Genomic DNA, 21,806 nt, shown 5'->3' on the forward strand with positions numbered 1-21,806 from the left:
GAGATGTCATGTGGGACTGGGATTTCAAGCCAGGACAGGATCTTTCTCTCTGCCACGCTAACAGAAACCGCATGACCTGTTTCTTCATGCACGGCAAGGTTCAATATCCTGATGGTCAAAAAGCTCTTCATTTAGCTAACTAAAATATCTTCTCTGATATGGGCTCATTTTCTCTTATTCATTGTTCTATGAACAATAAAAACAACTATTCCACATCCTCCCCAAAACAGATGAAAACAGCACTCAAATCATTTCTTTGCCTTATCTATGGCAAACAAATCCAGTCCCTATAGACTTTCTCATTGAAGAAACTATTTTATATCCCTGGGATAATTTTGGCCATTCTTTTTAGGATTTTCTCTGATTATAACACTTTTTCAAAGCATGATGACTCAAAACGAACACAATGCTCTCAAAAGTAACCACTTACTGAGATAGAAAAAAAAAAAGAGGGGGAGGTTTTTTCTTTCATAAGATTCAGAAAGCAAAAACATTAGGAAAAAACTTGTTTAAATGACTTTTAATTGTTACCTCAAGCTGAATGTTTTTTCCAAATATTTTTTACCATATTTTTCCAGTCACAACCCAAAAATTCCCTATTCACATTTTCTGAGTATGAGGCTTATATGAAATGTTCCACCCGATAGAAGACTCTCCTTTTATTTTTAAGTATGTCCGTTAAAGAACTCCAAAAGGAATCTCAAATGCTATAGCTATTGCTACATGTATCAACCTGTTATTATCAAACTGAAGTTGAATCCTTAAAGATTCCAAATTCATATATAACAAATAATCAATCAAATTGAAATCAAATAAATAATCAAATAAATCAACAAATAACCAACTCTGTAGTGGATCTGTGTTATACTCTAGAGATATACAAAAATATCCCAAAGACACTCCCTGAATTCAGGCACTTACATTCCAAAGTCAGAGACAGATCAACATACAATAAGCAACATAATGAAAATTACATTGGAGCATAGAGAAAGAAGTGGCAAATTTTCCCTAAGGAAGCTAAGAAAAAAAACAAGCCATAAAAGATGACCAAAAGTCCTGTGTATCTAGTTAAGGCTTTCAATAGGGGCACTACTGGCATTTTGGAGGTGACATTCTAGATTCATGAGCCTGTCCCATACCTTAAGGATGTTTACTCATCCCTACCCCAAGCACTAAATACCAGTACAACCCAACCATCCCACACATCATTTTAAAACTCCCCTGGAGTGGAGTGAAGATTACTATCCACAGATGAAAACCATTGCTAGAGCACAGGATACCTCAAGCTCAGAAATGACATAAGAAATAAGTAGGTTAGGGACTTCCCTGGTGGTCCAGTGGTTGAGAACCCGCCTTCCAATGCAGGGGACGCAGGTTCGATCCCTGGTCGGGGAACTAAGATCTCACATGCCGCAGAGCAACTAAGCCTGTGCGCCTCAACTACTGAGCATGTGAGCCACAACTAGAGAGCCTACGTTTCACAGCTACAGAGCCCATGTGCTCTGGATCCCGCACGCCACAACTAGACAGCCCGCACGCCACAACTAGAGAGGAGCCCACGCACCACAACGAAAGATCCCACATGCCTCAACAAAGATCCCACATCCTGCAACTGAAACCCCATGCAGCCAAAAATAAAATAAATAAATATTTTTTTAAAAAGAACCACTTATTTTAAAAAAAAAAAAGATGGGGGAAGACTATTGTGCTTGTTTTTCAGTAGAACATCTCTGAAAGGATGCAAAAGAAAAGTGATAACATTGACTGTCTCTGAGAAGCGGGTGAATTGAGGACAGAGGGAAGGAGATTTACATTGTAAACTCAGATACAGAGTGACAAAGACAAACCTGGTTATTATATAGAGAGCTCTCTTTCACTCTTAAAAGAGTCCTGATTTGTATGATAAATTATATAGTCAACATACTTGTTTCTTGCAGATTTAGCATTATGTGAATGTATTACCTCTTCAAAAATACAAACTAAATACAATACAGTGCCTTTGGATAGCAATGTAAGACTATTTTCCTTTTGTGTAATTGTTTGTGTGTCCTTAGTTTTTAAAGGGGGAGATAAATATCTAAGAAGCATCGCTTGTAAACTTGATGTAATCCATCCTGCACATATGGACCAAACTAATCTTAGGAAGCACAGCTTTCATCATGTCACTCCCCTTCTGAAAAACCTCCCTAACTTCACTGTGAGCAAATAACATTTCAATTTCTTTGCTTGACCTTGAAGACTTTCCAAAGCATGGCCTTAATCAAGTTTCCCCCACTACTCTGAAACTTTAACTCTCAGCTCTTCCATGGCTGGCCTATTGCTCTTCTCTAGGTATGCCTGATTCCTTTCTACTTCCCTATCTGTGTTCACTCTGCGATCTCTACTAGGAATGCCTCAATCCATCTGAATCCTATTCACCTTTCCAGGTACCATTCAACTCAAATCCCACCACTTTTCTGAAATCCCACTCTGAGCCACATTTATATTTTACTTGTAGTAAGTTATAGTAATTTCTCTCCAACAGATTCCATGTAGGCCATAAATTAGATTTTGAAGATTTTATTAATTAAATTTTTAAAAAATTTGAAGAGCATCTGTTATATGGGGCACAAGGACATAAAGTTGAATAAGAGGCTTTCCCCACCCTGGAAGTTCTCACAGAAATAGCTCACAACTGGCACCATACCCCCTTGCCCTCACACATCTACCCCTCTTGGCTGCTTGCAAAAAACTTACCTCATTGTCAGCATCACATATGCAGACACACACACACCCAAACACTCACCCACACACATACACACACATTCCCCAGCCCCAGGCCTCTAGGATCATGAAACTCAAGGGCTTTCAAAGGCTATTTATTCCCAAGAAAGGATTAGAAACTCTCTTACAGTTCTCTATATTGCCTGCTACATAATGTTCCACTTAATTTTATGCAGTTTTCTATCATTTTCTAACTTTCCATGAGTATGTATCTAATCTAGTCAATCAAATTATTACTTATAGAGTAACTTATTAAATTCTTTATGGTATGTAAAACAATACTATTCACATATGGTCAATACATCTTTTTCATTGATTGATATAATTCTTGATGTTTAAATGTAAGGTGAATTATTACTTAGAACATGTATTACATATGTCTGAGTCATTTACTTTCCAGAATCTCTCATACTCATTGGTTTCATTCTCAATACCCTCTCCATATTCCCTATGCATTAAAAAAATTAGATAGATGATAGACAGATAGATAGATAGATAGATGATATCCCTTTTGAGTAATAACTGGTTAGCATAGAGCCATGAACATAAAAAATAATGGAACATAATTTTATTTGGAGCACAAGATTCTAATTTAAACATAATATATAGACCTTAACAAGTCATTAACTTCTGTCAGAGTCTATGCAAAGGGATTTTTAATAATAACACCTCTCATAATGTTTCCAAGTGCAATCCGCAACCATCTCCATCAGAAGCGCTTGGGGCCATCATTAAATATGCATATTTGTGGGCTCTACCCACAAATCAGTATCTCTGAGGGTGGAGCTGAGGAATCTACAGATATACCAAGCAATTGCTGACTCTTATGGGTACTACATTACATTATACATGTTTATACTTTGACATTCTATAAAAGACATTTATTTTCTCTTTACAATATCTGGAAGAGGAGCTGTGTAAACATCACTTCCAGATGCACTTCATCGAAAGAGAGAAGCTATACGATATGTTCCAGATCACATAGCACAGTGCCAAGTATTCATTTATTCATTCATTCAGCATTTATTTATTGAGTGCTTAGAAAGTGCCAGGCTCTGTTCTAGGCAATGAGATACCGCAGTGAGCAAGCAAAGACCATGGTCTTATGAGGCTTATGCCCTCCTGGTGCCCCTTTTAGGCAGCCAGGTAAACATTACACAGGAGTGAATGAGATACAGCCAGGCCTCCAGACTCTTAGTTGACTGCTTTCTCACTCCACCAAATGGTCTATTCACTACAGTGCAACATATCATATCAACAGCAAGCATAAGCAAGATGCAAATACAATAAAAATCAGGCTTCATTCTTCAGGCAGCATGGAGAGTGGCTATAGTACAGAAGGTACTATATATAGCTAGAAGATGTAAAGCACACTGGGTTCAAAGTATGGCTTTAGCATTTTACATACCTGGGCACCCTGTACAAGTTACCTAAGCCCTTAAGCTTCAGTTACAGAATTTATCAATACCTACACCTGGAAGGATCAATGTAAGAATGAAAACATAAAACCATACGGAAAACATCAAGCATGGGTCTAGCACAGTGTAGGTACTCAACGTCAGTTCTCTTTTCTCCGTTATCAAATCTGAATTTTATCCAACAATACCACAGCATTACCTAAAAGGCTAGATTTTAGATTTAGTTGGAGGTAACTGTAACTAGTTTGCTTAAATCTCATCATAAAGACTACTTTCATAGATTTTATCCTATATTACACATTTAGCGGATGCCCCTTTGGGATAAAAATAATATTATGAGTCCACTATAGAAAAACCATGCATTTTGAGTTTTCTCATCATAATAATAGTCTATACTTTGGGAACATCACTCATTTTCCAGGCAGAAATATATTAGATCATCACTAAAAATATATATATATGATAATGTATCTTTCCGTCTCTTCAAACTCTTAACTAATATAGTAGGTCCATAAACAATAAGTTCCCTGCACCTCCAACCTCACTCTTCCCCTTCTTTGCTAGCTCACAATAATCCAATGAGACTAGCTCCTCAAACCCACCAGACTCTCCAGCATTTAGATGTCATGCATGGTGTTGCCCTAGAGTCACCAGGTTAGTGCTTAACTGCATCCCACCTTAAATATCTGGCCCTCAGAGAAGCCTTTCCTGACCAACCATCCTGACAACATTAGGCTGCACTGAATAGGGTGAGGAAGCCTGGGTTCCAATCAGTCATCTGACAACATGGAGTTATGCTACAGCACAAATACACAGCTGGGCAGGTAGATAAAACTTCATACGCAACATGATATAACTGGCAACAGTGCACCTGCATTAGCTGGTTAAAAATATCAGCCAGGGCTCTCAGAAGTGATCCCTCCTGTGGAACTTCTGCTGAGAGCCTTGGTGAACTGTCATATACTGCTGGTATCAGGGGGAAACAACTCCTTAAAGGGGGATTCCCAGCATGGGCTGATTCTCTTCAGGCTGCTTTTATCCTTTGCTGTCAAACCACATTTTGCAGAATCTCTAGAAGTATTAAAATGGCCTGAGGCACACTGTTATATACGTCAGTAGCATCCTGTACTCTTCTTTAGAGCTCTTTTTACTTGTTTAATATTTCTTTTCTGTTAATGTTTGTCTTCTCCATTTAAGGACCGTGCCTACCTGTTGCCTGTTTAATTCCCAGTAACTGCCATAGTAGCCAGCATACAGAGGATTCCCTCTGTATATGTACAATAACCATTCATTGGGTGGATGAATTGAGAAGTGAGAGATGTGTCCGTGTGAAAGAAGCCGAGTTTATTTAATGTAAGACACGTGAAGTACCTAAAATAATGCTTGGCACATAGTAAGCATGCAATTAGTGTTGTTGTTATTTGTTAACCAGAACAAAAATCTCCTGAGGATAATACAAGAGGCGAGTTACTGACTGATAAATAATATGGTTGAGCACACGCTGTGTGGTTATCCCTGTCAGAATATAGCGCAGTGTACTAAAGGAGTAAGCTTTCACCTCATCTACCTCAGGTGTTTTTGAGTTAATTCATTTTAATATTTGAATATACAAATTTATATATCTTATCTTATGAGAAAAGATATCTCATATCTTTTCACATATTCACAATTGAGTACAATGCTATTAAATAAAACCACCCACTCACAAAAATAATGTCTTGACCATATAAGTATCTCTATGGGAAAGAGCAAAGAGATATATCCATGCTTCATTCTCTCAATGGATAGAAAGAAAATTGGTGCCCTTGAATATTGTAAGGAAAAGCCACACACATTCTTTCTAAGACTTGTGAAAATGAAACAAAGAAAGTACAAAAGACCATATATTTTAAGTCACTGAAATCCCAACACCTACTCTAAAATAATAAAAAGAAGTAAAATCTGTAAAAAATAAAAAAAAAAAAAAGACTTGAGGTCATTCTGCCTCATTTTATCCCAACACTGCAGCAATATTTCCTGAAGAATTAACTGAAGAAAGTGGTTCAGGGAAGGAATATCTACTGGAAAAAGTTTTTTAAGGCTATCAATCTAATTTGTTTTGGAAGTGGATTTTTTTAGTATTTTTATTTACTAAGCTTTCACACTTTTTTTTTACTTTATTTAACGGCATGTTTAGTTTTCCCCAAGAGTCCATTTTCTAAGAGTCTCTGATCCAACCATCCACATTTTGGTCCTCTATATACTTTTTGGGAACTTCCTATCACCAATGGAGAAGGAATGTGGTTATAAAATCAAATAATTCTTTCACTGTCAGAATCTAATGCATTAACAATCAGACACAACTATGTCCGAGCATTAAGTAACAAATTTTAAAATAAACAACCACTTATAATACTCCAGAGGGAAAAAGAAACCCTCCACTATGTATATACATCAAATGAAAGTACTCTGGTAGAAATGGCCATCCGCGGACTAGTCTAGTCAGCCATTCTACTTCACACGAGGAATATTCCTAAGTCACACAAAGGTGCCTTTACTAAGCTTGAATGATATAATACATATGGAAAATGTGTTCTCCACTTGATCTATTGCTTCTTGCTAAAAAGGTTGTTCTTTTCCATGGGGCCATAATGACATTAAGCCTCAAGTACGTTTATAATAAACATTTCCATTTTTAACATCATTCACTTTCCGTGGTTTTTTCCTAAAATTAACTCATGTTTAAGCCTATGGGGTTAGTAAAGATGAAAATCTCTTTGGAATGAATAGGGGGAAAAATATGAATATTCTAAAGAAGGATACCTACCTCAGGCCCTGTGATGTGCATCAGACCAGAAATAGCAGAGGCAACAGCATCGTACCCAGCTCGCTGAGACAGTGGACCTGTCTGACCATACCCTAAGACAACAAGAATAGACATATTCAGCACCACCCAGGGAGAGCAACAGTACAATAGTGTGTTAAAACCATCTGTATCCAGAAATCCTACAGCATTTTGTTACTATTAGGTCTATACTATCCCTTGAAGGAGGCTGTAAAATTTAATTATGGTGTTATACCCCAGAAGGTTGCAAACTGCTGACTCGTGGGCCAGATCCCCATTGTAAAAATGTTTTGTCTGGCCTGAAGAGTGTTTTGAAATGTTTTTACTTAGTTTCCAACATTTAAAGATCAGGAGATAGCACATAATATACAAATTTCTGGCTTTTCTTGAAAAACCAGAAAATACATTCAAAACTCGGCTCACATCCTCACATGGCAATAATCAATTAGAGTTGAGTAATAGTTCTTCCCGTTACACAGGGCATAAATTCTCCAATTTGCCGCACTCTACACCCCTCCTTAATCCTTTATGCTTCAGTCTGATTCAATCATTAACGACCTTCCAGACTCCACTAGGTACTTGCTACTCCTGCTGTATACAAAACAATATACAAAGTAAAACAAAACAATGTCTCCCTAGGTTCTATTTACATATTTTTTCAAGTATGCAAAGAAAATATAAATGATAATTTAAAATTTGAACATAAATAGAATTAATACATCTCCTGCCAGTGCTTTTTAGGATTACAAAGAGAAGGTGAAGGTGTCACTTTTTGTTGCCATCAGCAAAAATTAAAAGAACATAAAGGGACTTCCCCGGTGGTCCAGTGGTTAAGACTCCATATTCCCAATGTAGGGGGCCCAGGTTCAATCCCTGGTCAGGGAACTAGATCCCGCATGCCGCAACAAAGACCCAGCGCAGCCAAATAAATAAATAAATATTTTTAAAAGAAAAGAAAAGAGAAGAACATAAAAATATTTTATCCTGCTCTCCTCAGTCCTGGTGCTTACTGTTGGATAATAAAGGTTATATGAGGAGCTACATAACTCTGTCTCCAAATCCCATATATTTTGCTTGCTTCTCCAGCAACCTGGAACACTCTCTCTATTTCACTCCATATATGTACATACCTCACTCCCTCACATCTTCCAACTCTGCACTGAAATGTCTCCTTATTAGAGAGGTCTTCCCTGAAGAACTTTTATGAAAGATCACTCTCACTTTTCACTCTTAAGCCCCCTTACCTCATTATATTTGACTTCACACCTCTTATCACCAGAAGATATATAATATAGTTTATTTATTTTCTGTATCCTCCCTACTCAAAGGTATGCTCTAGAGAGTTTTTTCTATTGAATTTACTGCTGTATTGCCAGCATCCAGAATAGAATTCAGTAATGGTTACCAAATGAATAAATGAATGAATACTGGTTACATAAAAACAATTACCTTTAAAAAACAAATTAATTAATAAACTAAAGAGGCTTTTATTCTGTTTTGTTTTCTTTTTGAACAAAATGATGATATAGGAGGCCAATTTCCTCCTCCCATGGACACAGTGCTTGTACAGCTACACACAAAGCACTTCTCTCTAAGAGAAATGTGGGAACTGAGAAACTAGAAAAATCCAGATGAATGACTCCTATACATTGGGCAACAGAGACAATACCCATATCTAAACGGGTAGGAAAGGCTGAGACACTCTCATCATAAACCTCACTCCAGGCACAAAACCATACAATTAGGAGGAAAACCCAAACTCCCAGCTTCTCCCTGAGGAAGAGGCAGTACGGACATCTAGTGTCCCAACCTTTAAGTCTCCCACCTGAGAAACAGTCCCTTAAAACTCCTATCTCTGATAGCCAGCATTCATGAGTCCTACAGGACTACAGCAAACAAAGAAGTTACTGATAGCATCATAAGCACTGAACACAACTATCCCCCCAGGTCTCAGGACTGAAGGAGCAGCGAAAACATCCATCTCCCAGTCTTTCCCTGGAAAGGGTTTGACTTCATACTTTACAAGCTGTTGCCTAAGGGTCTAGACACTAATTGACAACATCTAACTGATCCTACCTGGAACCTGAAAGAATCAGTGGGTGCTTACCCCACCTTCTCTATCCAGCTCACTCCAACAATAAAACCAGGTCACCATCATCTCTCCAGAAGGACCTTCTACACATGTCTTGTGCCCCACCTTTTGCAGCTACCACCTGGGAGATGGGCCCCCAGATCACCTGGCTCTGACTGTCAACAGTGCTTGCAGTTAACAAGTCCCACTGGACTATAGCAAACAAATAAGCAGTTTGTAATGGGCTCAGGGCTCAGTGCAAGGGAGAATACAAAAAGCCTACCTTCCAGTTTCTCCCCAGAAAGTGCCTGATGGCATACTTTCCCAGCTGTTGCCTGAGGGTCTGGCTTCTAATCAGCCTGTACCTAAGTGCTGACTACAATCATCCCCTTTGGAACTTAGATGGGTCTTCTCATACCCTCAACTACTAAAAGGCATGAAGAAGGACAGTGGCTTGGACAGTCACAAAGGTTTGAGAGGCATCCAGGAGTTCAGGCTGTGCTGATTAACAGGATTCATCTCCTACACAAGAACATTCTCTCAAGACTGAAAGAGGTGCTGTTTAGCTAATGCACAAAAACCGACACAAGTATTCAAGGAAAATAAAGAAACAAGGGAATATGTTCCAAACAAGAGAACAATATAAATCTCCAGAAACCAACCTTAATGAAACAGAGAAAAGTGATTTACCTGACAGAGTTCAAAATAATGCTCAGAAAGATGCTCACAGAGGTCAGGAAAGCAATGCATGAACAAAGTGAGAATTTCAACAGAGACCGACGATATTACAAAGTACCAAACAGAAAGTACAGAGATAAAGAATAAAATAACTGAACTGAAAAATTCAATAGAAAGGTTCAACAGCAGACTAGATCAAGTGGAAGAAAGAGTCAGTGAATTAGAAGACAGAGCAGTGGAATACATCCACTCCGTGAAGAAAAAAGAAAAAAGACTAAAAAAGGAGTGAAGATAGCTTAAGAGACTTATAGCGCACTAAAAAATGGGCCAATATACACATTATAAGGATCCTAGAAGACAGGGGGGACCTTATTCAAAGAAATAATGGCTGAAAACTTCCCTAACCTGGGGGAAAAAAACAGACATCCAAATCTAGGCAGCCCAAGAAGTACCAAATATGATGAATCTAAAGAAATTCCCACCCAGACATTATAATTAAATTGTCAAAGACAAAAACCTTAAAAGCAGCAACAGAAAAGCAACTTGTTACATACAAGGGAACCCTCATAAGACTATCAGTGGATTCTACAATAACCTTGCAGGTCAGAAGGCAGTGGGATGAGACATTCAAAGTGCTGAAAGGAAATAAAAAAGACTGCCAAACAAGAATACTCTACCCAACAAAACAGTCCTTCAGAATTGAAAGAGAAATAAAGAGTTTCCAGACAAACAAAAGCTGAAGGAATTTATCACCACTAGTCTTACAAGACATGTTAAAGGGATTTCTTCAAGCTGAAACAAAAGGATGCTAATTAGTAACATTAAAACATATGAAAGTATAAAACTCACTGGTACAGATAAATATGTGGTTAAATTCAGAATACTCAAATATTGTAATGGTGGTGGGTAAATCGCTTATAACTCTGGTATAAAGATTAAAATTAAAAATATTAACACCACCTATAACTACAATAATTTGTTAATGAATACACAATATTAAAAAGATTTAAATTGTGACATCAAAAACATCAAATATTGGAGAACAGTGTAAAAATGTAGAATCTTCTTATACATTTGAAATTAGGTTGCTAGGTCAGCTTAAAACAGACTATTTTAGCTATAAGATATTTTATGTAAGCCTCATGGTAACACAGTGCAAAACCTATAGTAGATACACAAAAGAGAAAGAGAAAGAAATCTCAGCATACCACTACAGAAAATCATCAAATCACAAAGGAAGAAGAACAACAGGGAAAGAAAGGAACAAAGAAATGACAAAACAACCAGAAAACAATTAACAAAACGGCAATAGTAAATCCATAGCTATCAATAATTACTTTAAATGTACATGGACTAAATTTTCCAATCAGAAGACACAAAGTGGCTAAATGGATAAAATGAACAAGACCCAACTATATGTTGCCTACAAGAGATTCACTTCAGCTTTAAGGACACAGACTGAAAATGAAGGCATGGAAAAAGATACTCCATGCAAATGGAAACCAAAAGAAAGCAGAGGTATCTATACTTATATCAGATAAGGTAGACTTTAGGACAGAGACTAAAATAACAGACAAAGGTCTTTATATTGATATAATGATAAAAGGGTCAGTCTAACAAGAGGATATAATATTTGTAAATATTTATGCACCCAACAGAGAAGCACCTAGATATATAAAGCAAATATTAACAGACCTGAAGGGAGAAACAGACAGCAATACGATAATAGTAGGGTACTTCAATAACCCACTTTCAACAATGGCTAGATCATCTAAACAGAAAATAATAAGGAAATATTGGACTTAAACTACATGTTAAACCAGATGGATTTAACAAACATTTACAGAACATTCATCCATCAGCAGCAAAATACACATTTCTTCTGAAGCACACATGGAACTTCCTCAGAATAAATCATGTGCCATAAAACAAGTCTTAATAAACTTAATAACACCAAAGTCATGTCAAGCATATTTTCTGACCACAAGGGTATGAAACTGGAAATCAATTACAAGGAGAAAAGTAGAAAATTCACAAATATATAGAGATTAAACAACATGTTACTGAACAACCAATGTGTCAAAGAAGGAATCAAAACATAAATCAAAAAATTCTTTCAGTCAAATGAAAATGGAAATACAACATACCTAAATTATGGGATGCCTCAAAAGCAGTTCTAAGGGCAAAGTTCATATGATGAACTCCTACATCAAGAAACAAGTAAGATCTCCAATAAACAACCTAACTTTGTACCTAAAGTAACCAGAAAAACAAGAACAAATGAAGCCCAAAGTTAGTAGAAGGAAGAAAATATCAAAGAACAGAAAAGAAATAAATAAAAGAGAAACTAAAAATACAATAGAAAAGATCAATGAAACTAAGAGCTAGTTCTTTGAAAAGGGAAACAAAATTGGCAAACCTTTAGTTAGACTCACCAAAAAATGAGAGCAAGAACTCAAGTAAATAAAATCAGAAATGAAAGAGATGTTACAACTGACACCATAGAAATACAAAGAATCAAAACAGACTACTATGAACAATTATACACCAACAAATTGGACAACCTAGGAGAAATGGATAGATTTCTAGAAACTCCAAGACTGAATCATGAAGAAACAGAAAATCCGAACAGACCAATTACTGGTAAGGAGATTAAGTCAGTAATCCAAAACCACCCAACAAACAAATGTCTAAGACCAGAGGCTTCACTAGTGAATTCTACGAAATATTTAAAGAATTTCTATTCCAGAGCAGCTAGTTTATAGCTGTAAAGGGCATCCTAGACCAGACTTCCAGTCTTGAACACAATGGCTTTTAAACCACCAGTATCCCCAGCATAAGACAGGCCTCCAGGAGCAGAGAGAAGCTCCGCTGTAAGGCAGGAACACTAAGTGCTAGTGAACCACCTGCTATCTCAACAGGAAGTCAAGAGAATGAATTAGCTTCAGTCCACTCTAGGTAGAGAATATCAGGAGCTCAGGCTTCTGGCCAGGAGCCCAAATGCCTCAAATGAGACAAAGAGAGGCCCCTCACCCATCAGCACAACTCTAAATGAAGTCTTCTAAACAAAGGCCTGCAGGAAAACATGCTCAAAAAAACGAACAGTTTGCTAAATAAAAAGGCACCATAATACTTGCCTTGTGATACAAATTCTCTTGTTCAGCTTACAACAAGGGGGAGGCACAAATATCCTAATTACTTTAAATTACAGCTTCCAAGTATTTCTATTAAAGAGAAATATAAATAGTTACCCTCACGGAGGCAGTATCGCATAGTGAATAAGAGGATGAGTTTTAGGATTGAAAAAAATCTGAATTGAAATTATAGTTCCGCTAACTACTAAATCTTCAACAATTCATTTAACCTCCCTGAGCCTCAATGTGCAGAGTATTCACATTTATCTCATAGATATATTATGAGGATTCAATTTGATAACACAGCATAAGCAAAGTACATTACATTGAGAGCTAAATATACTTAGTTAATAAATATGCACTGATTAATATACTAATTACATAGTAGCTTGCCCTTTCCACAAAATATTGAGAATAACAAAAATTGCCTTGACGTATGTTTAAATGATGAGGAGAATAAATATTCTAAGCATTGCATTTATGTTGTTTAACAACCCATTAAAATTGAAAGTTTTTGTACTTGGAAACTAGCACATGTTCATTTTAGAAAAGAAACTTGACAATAATAACATATTTTTGGTAATATGAGTCAAAAATTATTCCACCTTTCACCTTACACTTGACTTAACTACTTAAATACTAACAACCAATACCATAATCAACAAATATTTATAACAATAAATTTAAAAATTTAAAACAGGAAACTGACATTACCAAAATGGTATTTTGCAAAGATTACTCTGGTGGCAATGTGAAGACTGAATCATTTATTAATAATTTAACAAAGAGCTGAAAAACTGGTAAGCACGGGATCCAGATAGTTCTTTTTAATTTTATTTTTAGTTTTACAATTCCAAAAAAGACCATGATCAAAATCCAAATTACAGAGGAAAAATTTAAGCATGTTAGTCCTATTTTATATTCAAGTAAGGGAGGTAAGGAAAACCAAGGAGGTTATGGAAAATCAGAGAGGAACATCCTTCTCTCTCTCTCCTCTCTCCTCTATGTCTCTCCACTACCCCACCCCCTTACTCACCCACATTCATTTTAAGGAGCAATCTCGCCATCTTGTGGCTCTTACGAACACTGACTATAAAGCAAAACTTGAACTTCCAGACATAAGTAAAAAATGCAAGGGAAGGGAAACTAAATGGAAAAGATTTCTTGTCTTTTAATATTTGCCCTGAATACCAGATGCTCTGGCCTGCCCACTCCTGGTTTCACTCATTTTTCTTCTTAATCATGTCTAACTTTTTGTTTCCCTTTTCTCCTTAACCAAAACAGGAGTATGTTTAAAGTTAATATCATTCCAGCAGCTATAGAAACTCCAAAAATAGATTGTTTATCTGAAAGGAGAACAGAAGCAATAAAATATTTTACAGTAAATAATGTAATCCTTCAAAATGTATACAAATATCTGGACTTCTTTCCCTGATCATTTTCTAGTGGATAGATTGTTTCTGAATTAAAAGATTATGAACTCAATGCATTTTATTTTTAAAAAATATTTATTTTCTTATCTGTCCACTGAAAAGGCCTAGAAGCAAAGACTAACCCAGCAGCAATGAGCATCACCAGTATCCAGACGGTGGTCTCTAAATGCCATTTTCCACTAAAAGAAATTAAGATTCCTTGGGGAAACGGTTGATTACAGGATAGGGCAGGAAGTGTACAAAATGTACCTGGAATATATTGTTATACCAGAAACCAAAGAAGCTATCAGATTATTAGTCATGTCAAGAGTATGCAGAAGCCAACTTAAAAAGGCCTCCACTGGCCAAAGATGGAACCATTTTGAGTATCAGTAAGGATAACAGCTGCAGTGGACTGAAACACAACAAATATGTTAAATTCTGTGAGTTCCTAATGATACTTTTTTAATCATTAGGAAGATACTAGGGAATAAATTCATTATTATGACAATTGGTAAATAGAATTTGCATCTATCCTGCCTTTCCTTAATGATCTATACTCAGGGTAATCAGACAGTTGATGAAGAGAACATTATGTTTCTGGAAGTGTTCCAATCAATATATGAAGAAGGAACGGCAGAATCAGGGTGTCATCATTTTGTAACTCCTAATGGATTAACAGATCTAGGCAATCACCATCAACGGCTGCTAACATCACAAACAAGAGCAATAGCCAGCCCATGTGCTCCAGGGGAACTACACACCACCTTCTATGACATATTCTTGACCAAAAAAAAAAAACCTCAAACCAAAACCTGAGCAAACCTATAGATATGTCAATTTGTAAATAATAACAATGACAAAAATTAAACAACATGGGAATGTAATCAGCAAAATTCAACCTACCCAACAGGACAAAGTGGGTTTTTTTAAACAAATAAATTTTAAGGAAAAAGAGATTGAGAAGCAACTATAAATTAAGGGAGATTTAAGAGACATATCAATCAACCGCAATAATTAGACTTCATTTGGATCCCAATTCAAATTAACAAACTATAAAACGAAAGAGAGAGAGAATTGGGAAAATCTGAACATCAACTGCATATCTGATGATATTAAGGAATTACAGGGTTTTTTTAATTTACATGTGATGACACTGGGTGTTTATGCTTTAAAAAGAGTCCTTTTCTTTTAAACATATTCTGAAATATTTAGAAATGAAATGATATTAAGTCTGAGATTTGCTTTTAAGTAATCAGGGGAGGGAGAATAGGTGGGGTTGTAGGCAAAATAAGATTGGCCATGAGTTGATAATTATTAAGCTGGATAATGTGCACCTCAAGAGCCATTATACTATTCATTCTACTTTTATGTAATCTTAAAATTTTCCACCATAAAATGCCAAAAAATAAATAAATTTAAGAATGGCATGCAAATTTCATTTTGTATGTTTAAAAGTACCCCAAGGAATATTAGAGCTGAACAGACCGGGGGCAAAAATTCTTGCTTTACAGATGAGAAAACTGAGGCCCACAGAGGTTAAGTGACTTGTCTAAAGTCATAAAGCCAGTCAATAGCAAAACTAGAACTAACACTGAAGTTTTCAGTTTCCCAACCTGGTTCTCCTTCATCTGAACAGGATGTCTGAAGACTCTTAGCCACTTTCTACTTTCTATTTTATAGGATTAATTCAGAAACAAATTCAAGACCCAGTCTCAATAAATGTTTTTGGTTTTTCTAATTTGCATGCTTTGTTTTGTAGACATCTCCCTTATCATACCTTTTTCCTCCACTGTGACAATTAAATGAGACATTTAGTAAATGGACCAAAGTTTCACATTCTTATGGCTTTTCACTCAACTTTTTCAATTGGCATTGTGAAAAACCTTCCTGTTGATCTGAAAGATTTCCCACAATCACACCTTGCGTTTAATAGGGTTTGTCCTTCTGTCACATGCATAATGATTTAGATTCTCACAGTCACACCCTGTTTTGGTGGATTATTTTTTCTTTTTCCCTCAGGTCACAGATACAGCATTTTTAACTGTAAGATACGTACATTTCTACATGCAAGATTACAAAACTAACCTCAGCAGGATTCATTGAGATTCCTGTAAACCTCAATAGGGCAAGAGACCTCACTGCAAACATGCTAACCAATCAAAACTAACACTTAACCAAGGACTCCATAAAGCAAGAGTGGTAATTTAGGGTGAGGGCGGTAATAATAATGATAACAGTTAACATGTACAGAGCACTTGCTATGTTCCAGGAACTGTGCTGGTGCTTTGTATGTGTTATCTGATTTAAGTCTCACAAGAATTACATGAGGTAAATTTTATTATCCTTTTTGAATTACTATTGAGAAAAATGAGGTCCTGAGAGATTAAGTGCCTTACCCAAGGTCACAAAGCTACTTGCTGTGATTCTGTAACTAATTATTGACATTTTGACACTCATTACAATGTAACCATTTTTGGAAAATATTTCCATGAGTATTAATAGTTCATACATTGTTCAAAGACCAAAAATGTGACTAATATGGTTTGCTACCTCAATAACCTATGAAATTAGATCCCCCAATCTCTATCACAGAGAGGCAGCAAAATTGGCTGATTAATCGTACAGCACCTAAAACATCTGAAATACTAATAAGTATATGTTCCTAGTCAGAAAAGGCAAATAAATCTGTAAATTAAGCAGTATGACTACAATGCAGCAAAAAGAAGCATACTAAGAAAAAATGCTTATACTGATGATAGCTGGTAATACAGAATTACCACTTTTTTATGATATCCAATTTGATGATACTAATATTTAAAAATATATTTTGTTTGACAATTGCTTCTTATGCATACGTTTCATTTCCCCCAACTAGTTAGTATAACACTAAGCAGACGGTGGAAACTTAATAAATACTCATCAACTGACTGGTGCATATTTTTGTATTTTGTACTGTTTCACGCATGCCTATGATATTCTTCACATAAACTATCAAAATATATGTTTTTTTACAGGGCAGACAAGAGTAAGGGGTAACTGGGTGTCAAGATACTATCTTGCTTATAATATACAGTGTGTTTTTTATGGAAAAGAAATAAAAAGTCTTCAAAACTCTCATCATCCAAACAGTCTACAATTGCAAAAGCTTTGGTGATCATGCCAAAGCATCCCACTAAAAGTGACTTTAACTACATGCCCAATCATGTAAGTACACACACACACACACACACACACACACACACAGATTATCCTAATCTCAGAAGACTTATTCAAATAGGAAGGGAAAAAACTATTATAAATCACAATGATATAATGAAAATAAATTGCAGAATATGCCCTTAAATTAAGAATTCAAATATATTTTCATGGAATCTATTCGAAAGAAACTACTAGGAGTTACATCTACATTCCAAGAGTCAATATTTTGTACAAGATGAATGCAGCTCACATTCCGACAGATGCCCCATAAAATTATTAAAGAATAAAGAGAATTACCATTTTATATATTTTTCATTTTCAGGAGAAAAATCAAATTTTAAATTACATAAATATAAAACATGAGTAGATAAAATATGAGCAGAAAAGAAAATAAAAACCCAGCCAGACTCTCACATAAAACCAATTCCCTATAGCTGATTCCCACACTCCAAATAGCAGCACTACGTCAGCCTATGAAGGGACATTTTAGGCAAAGAACACAGAAATGTTCAGTACTGACCTCTTTACAGAGACTAAACATCATCTCAAATCAAATCCAGATAAATGGATAACTCAATTGAGTAACAAATTAACAAGAATCACCTTTAGCCTTGTTCCACTGCCAAGAGAAAAGTACTCAATTAAGCACAGTCTACATCTTTATTTAACAGAGATCAATGAAAAAAAAGAATAAAAGTGACCCAAGTAAGAATGATATCAAACAAAATCCAGTAATCTTTGAACTGCCCAAAGTTGGGAACAAAGTCTTTCCAAAAATGCAGACTTCTGAGTAAGCAGTGCTTCCTGAGTAAGCAAATACACATAGTTACACCAAAGCCAAAAACAGAGAAATAAATAACATGAAGCCAGGAAAAACAGTATAACATGTAATGGTGCTGGGTAAAATAATCACTTGCAGAATAAACTAATGGGTTTTAAAAGTTTGCAGTTATGAGCATATCTAGTGCTCAGATCTTGGTTCTTAAATACGATTCGCCCCTCAATGGAACCAGGGCTCCTTGGAGAAATGGTTAATTCCAGGCTTGGGGGAAGGGGTGTGGGGGAGGACCTAAATAAATGTGGAGTATCTTGTGCCAAAAATTAAGAAAGTGCTCAAAGGATGATGAGGACATATCAAAAATATACAGGGGGATAGTTTGAAGGTGTTCCCACTGGCCAAATCTGGACAATTTGAGCATCAAAAATAAATCATGATAGTAAAGGATTGTAACTGATTGAATAACAAACATATGAATAAAAGAGCCCAAACTGACATAAATAAATAAATAAATAAATAAAGGAAAGAGAGAGCTCTCCCTTGTAGTAAAAAAGTCAGTTCATAAATGTAAAAGAAATGGTGGAATTAGAAAATCACTATTTAACATCATCATAATAATAGTAAACTCAGGCAAGAATCATCAATGTATGATAAAAACAGTGGGGATAGTTTGAGCAGGTGAGAGAATATTTACATAGTCTTAAAGTATAACCCCCCTGCCAACACTATATTCTTTTAACTATAACAGGTAAAACAATAACTTTACACTGGAGAAACCTAGCAGATACCATCTTTAACCCAATCATCAAAGTTACATTGCTAGCAATAGACAGCTTGCATTACCCGATACAATGCACTGAGAAGAACTCAGCATTTACTTCTCTGGCATGACTATCAAAAGTACTTAACCTGAATCTACTCATAACGAAACATCAGAAAAATCCAAATTGAGGAGCATTCTACTAAAATAATTGACCTGCACACTTCAAAAAATGTCAAACCGGGCTTCCCTGGTGGCGCAGTGGTTGAGGGTCCGCCTGCAGATGCAGGGGACGCGGGTTCGTGCCCCGGTCCGGGAAGATCCCACAAGCCGCGGAGCGGCTGGGCCCATGAGCCATGGCCGCTGAGCCTGCGCGTCCCGAGCCTGTGCTCCGCAGCGGGAGAGGCCGCAGCGATGAGAGGCCAGCGTACCGCAAAACAAAAACAAAAACAAAAAATGTCAAACCATGAACTACACAGAAAGACCCAAGAACCACAAAGAAAAACCCAGATTAAAGGAGGCTAACGTGACATGAAAATCGAATACAATGCAGAGTTTGGGTTTTCCTTTGCTATAAAGGACTTAATTGAAACAACTGACAAATTATCAATAAGGTCTGTAAATTATATACTAATATTGTTTCAGTATTCATTTACTGATTTTGGTAATTGTACTCTGGCTACATAATAGAATTCCACTTTTTTATAAAATACAAACTGAAAAATGAAGGGGTAAAAAGGCATCACATGTCTGTGTCTTATACAGTACATAAAAAATGTAAGTAGATTAGATAGATGATACAGATGATAGGTAGGTAGGTAGATAGATACATGGCTAGATACACAGATACAAGCAGAAAGGATAAAGCAAAACTATTTGTATATCTACATCCATGGAATAACAGACTATACAAGTAATTAGAACAGGAACCTGAAAACCATTCAACTTGCCCCCATGTTTGAGGAAGAAGAGAAAGAGGATGAGGGGGAGGCAGCAGCAGCAAAGGCAGAATAGCTAACATTTCTTGAATACTTCCTAAATGCCAATCATGTCACATACATTATCTCATTTAATCCTTACAATAAACCCTAGAATTTGCAGATGAGACCATTGTACTTGGGAAGGTTAAATAACTTATCCAAAGTCACCTAAGTTACAAGTGATAGAGCCAATATTTCAACCAATCTACAGGGGACAATGCCCCCACCTCTCTTTGCCCTGTCTGAATCTGAACAGTTCCACCTTTATCTGTGTTGGGTCTCTATGTAAGATATTAGAAGAAAAAGTGGGATAACCTCAGAACACTAGATTACACTATTCTCCCTCACAATGTTCCTGGCTGCAGTTAGAAAATCACTTAAGAAGACACAAGACTAAGGTTATAAAGAGATCAGGGCAAGCTAATTAAAGCTGCTCACCAACTCTAGTGCCTTAAAGCAAAACGTGAGGAAGGAAAAGAGCACTTACCACAGTGCTCAAATCCCAAATAGGAACCTGGAGAGTCATTTCATTTTTAATAAATTAGTTACAACATTATGTTCCACTAACATTGATTTGATAAATATCTACTGAATATCAACTATGTGGAAATAGTATTTTCAAGAAAATCAGTAGCACTTGGGAAAAAACATTAGTGCCCAATAGTGACAGAATACAGCTCTCTGTAGCTCCCCATTTGCTAAGTTTCTAATGCCTGCATGGTTGGCCAGAACTGGAGGGATGTGAGGAAAAGAAGAGGCACGGTCAGCAAGAAAGGTCTTACTTAATTGGTACTACCATGGTGAGTTAGTTTGGTTGCTCTCTGGGCTTGACAGGAGTTTAAAGCCTACTTGTCACGTGGGGCACTTTACTGGGTTCTTCAAAGACCTCCCCCACCCCATCAGTGGGCATCTCTTACCTCCAGGGTGAATCTATCTTTTTTCCAGCTGATCACTTTTGAGTCCTTCCTCACTCCCAGTTGTCATCAGCACCACCAGCTTCCTCCTGCCCTCTTAGACAGGGTCTCAACCACACAATGTTTTTCTCTTTCTCACCCTGATCCGCAGAACAGCAGTGGCTTCCCAAATCACAGCCCTCCAGACATCCTCTGGCTATCTAAATATCTCAGGCATGAATCACATATCAATCTACTACCTACCAAGCTCTGGGGAACAAAAACCAAATCCTCCCAGAGGTTCCACTGAAGGCTCCTTCACTTGGCTTGAGGTTATACATTTTATACAACTATTTCTTTTGAAAATATAAATGTTTAATAAACAATTTTCATTTAAAAATGACTATGGAGAACCAAGATGGCAGAGTAGAAGGACGTGCTCTCACTCCCTCTCGTGAGAACACCAAAATCACAACTAGCTGCTGGACAATCATCGACAGGAAGACACTGGAACTCACCAAAAAAGATACCCCACATCCAAAGACAAAGGAGAAGCTACAATGAGACGGTAGGAGGGGCGCAACCACAGTAAAATCAAATCCCATGACTGCTGGGTGGGTGACTCACAGACTGCAGAACACTTATGCCACAGAAGCCCACCCACTGGAGTGAAGGTTCTGAGCCCCACGTCAGGCTTCCCAACCTGGGGATCCGGCAACAGAAGGAGGAATTCCTAGAGAATCAGACTTTGAAGGCTAGTGGGATTTGATTGTAGGACCTGAACAGGACTGGGGGAAACAGAGACTCCACTCTTGGAGGGCACACACAAAGTAGTATGCGCATCAGGACCCAGGGGAAGGAGCAGTGATGCCAGGGGAGACTGAACCAGACTTA

General features: G+C 36.9%; 1 protein-coding gene across 1 annotated transcript in view; it reads right to left on the bottom strand.

Moving 5' to 3' along the window:
- Positions 1–21,806, bottom strand: part of SUGCT (succinyl-CoA:glutarate-CoA transferase) — a 683,256-nt gene that overhangs the window by 609,330 nt on the left and 52,120 nt on the right. Inside the window, exon 7 of the mRNA XM_082846503.1 lies at positions 6,988–7,079. Coding sequence (XP_082702629.1) covers positions 6,988–7,079 — 92 coding nt within the window. The remainder of the gene's footprint in view (positions 1–6,987; positions 7,080–21,806) is intronic.

Source organism: Leucopleurus acutus (genome assembly GCF_964270905.1).
Source record: "Leucopleurus acutus genome assembly, chromosome: 9".
NCBI classification, from domain to species: Eukaryota; Metazoa; Chordata; class Mammalia; order Artiodactyla; family Delphinidae; genus Leucopleurus; species Leucopleurus acutus.